Raw genomic sequence first — 2,244 nt, 5'->3', positions numbered from 1 at the left:
GCTCCGTGCTTGACCTGGAATTTGTCACCACTCAAATATACTTGACCCTAACGTTTTAAACGTTATGAGGTTTCAGGTTAGCCGGGGCTGCAGCTGGGGAAAACACCAAATAGCAAAAATAAAATTGTACTCGAGAAAATCAAAATCAAAATCAGGGGCTGCGCCGCTATGTACGAGCTATTAAAAATATATTTTGTTAAAAAATATATTTCAATTGCGGACGAGCTATTTTGAAAAACAATGAATAATGAGAGTAAATAGAGAACACTTGTTGTTTTGGAAATATTTATAAAAAACAAAAACAAAACAAAAAAATGAATACATCCTTAAAAACAGTGTAACACTGCCTTAATGAATTCATGATAACAGTGATAACTGATAACGCTGAAAACAGTAAATATGGAGCCAATTGGCAATTACTATTACTCTATTAGCCATAGCCCATACATAGCCCATAAATATTCATGAGAGCATGAGAGGTCTTTGCCCTGATGAGTGCTACTACTCTAATCTATGTACACTTCTTGTATCATACAGAACACACTACATAGAGAGAGGGAGAAGAAAATCTCAAATCAGGGTATGAGGCGATTTTGCGAATAGCAGTTATAAAATACCGGTTTCGAAATATCCAATCAAAAGTTTACTACGTGTCCTGACTTTCTAAAAAAGGTTTGTATGCACCAGCTGAGCTAGCTCAGCTTGAGCTTATGCCTGATGGCCTTATATGAGTTATGAGGTATGAGCTAGTAGAGGTGCCCTTTCTATACCTTTTGTATAAAAGTATATCCTGCAACCTAGCTGCTGCTGGCAATGCATTTATTATTTTGTGCAACGAATATTTAGATGTTAGCTCACTCAGCTGACAGAAGAAATCTACTCCTGTTCACCTTCCAAAAAAAAAACACTTACAATATGCCCAATTACCCATTAGGGAAAACAAAATTCAAAATTCAAAAAACATACACGGTATTCAGTATTCACGCCTAATAAGTAGTAAATTCGTGTCATTTTTAAAAGTTTGGGACGCTGCGTATATATATAGGACACAGACCCCTGCCATATTTACAATCGAAACTTCTTGAATAATGACAAAATAAAATACACTTGCAACGTCTTGAATATATCACACGTTATGATGTACCACGTTGGCCAACAATACAACACTTACGGGAATCCGCTGAAGAACCTGGTTAAGCGCACGTCGATACTCAGACCATTTGATCATCACACCAATATAATCAGCATAGACTGTCTGGACAGTGAAGACTGCACCATCAATCCATTGAATTCGCTCTCACACACAAGCATATACAACGGCACATCACAGTCACAGGCGGAACTGTGGAGACCGTCCGTGAATGCTCGTGGCCCAGAGGTAGATCCCAAGGTACTAATCGACACACTAAAGTTCTATCCTGGCTACAGAGGATATTCTCTAGCGGGTAATGTGAAGAGCAAGAAAGCAGTTGAAGGCTACTCTGTCAAGATCCAGCGCCGTACGGCCATCCTCGTGAGTGCCGATGAGTATGGATTGATCATTCTGTCAAATGACGATGCGAGTTTGCAGTACAGGATAAATTGGTCTCTGATAGCTGACGTTGATCATGTACACACAGATGATATATCCACGCCGCTTCGCAAGCGGAAGCGCACTAATTATCTTGCACTACGATTGAAGGATGGCTCGGTGTACGTGATCAATTCACTACAAACGCCTGAACTGTTCAGGTTAGTAGACAAATACATTCCAACAAGTTCAAAATGTAGGGTCAAAGCAAGTAAATAAATAAAAATTTCAAATAAAAAAAGTAACCATATTTACATTATATCGGTGAAACCGTCCAAAATACGGCATTTTCTGTTCTAGGCCGGTGTTTGTTTCATATTTATAGGCTGCAGCTACATATTTGGATGCACATAGCGGCTCCTGGGGGCTTCTCATGTACTATTATAATATATTTGTTCTTTTGGCGTGTATAGTTGCCTACAGCGAAAGATTTCCCGGTAGTAGACCAGAAGCATACCATATATACATATTTGAATATCGTTTCATATATTCCAATGACATGGACGAACATACGTACCAATATATACAACATATTTTTATATACAAAAGGTACACACTAAATCGGGACAGGCTGTCTTCTCGGATCAATATCTCACCAAATATTGTCACGAATGAGTACCAAAATATTTGCTATGTCGGTTTTTAAAACGTGTTGTTTAGTGTAAATAGCGGAC

General features: G+C 38.5%; 1 protein-coding gene across 1 annotated transcript; it reads left to right on the top strand.

Moving 5' to 3' along the window:
• Window positions 1-1,135: 1,135 nt before the first annotated feature.
• SARC_02476 (hypothetical protein) lies at window positions 1,136-1,789 on the top strand (the record flags this gene model as incomplete). Its single annotated transcript, XM_014303756.1, has 2 exons — window positions 1,136-1,731; window positions 1,771-1,789. 2 exons carry the CDS (start codon window positions 1,136-1,138, stop codon window positions 1,787-1,789), a joined length of 615 nt encoding a protein of 204 aa, XP_014159231.1.
• Window positions 1,790-2,244: the final 455 nt, after the last annotated feature.

The sequence above is a fragment of the Sphaeroforma arctica genome, assembly GCF_001186125.1.
Source record: "Sphaeroforma arctica JP610 unplaced genomic scaffold supercont1.112, whole genome shotgun sequence".
In the NCBI taxonomy this organism is placed as follows: Eukaryota; class Ichthyosporea; order Ichthyophonida; genus Sphaeroforma; species Sphaeroforma arctica.
This window is presented reverse-complemented; position numbering and strand designations above follow the sequence as displayed.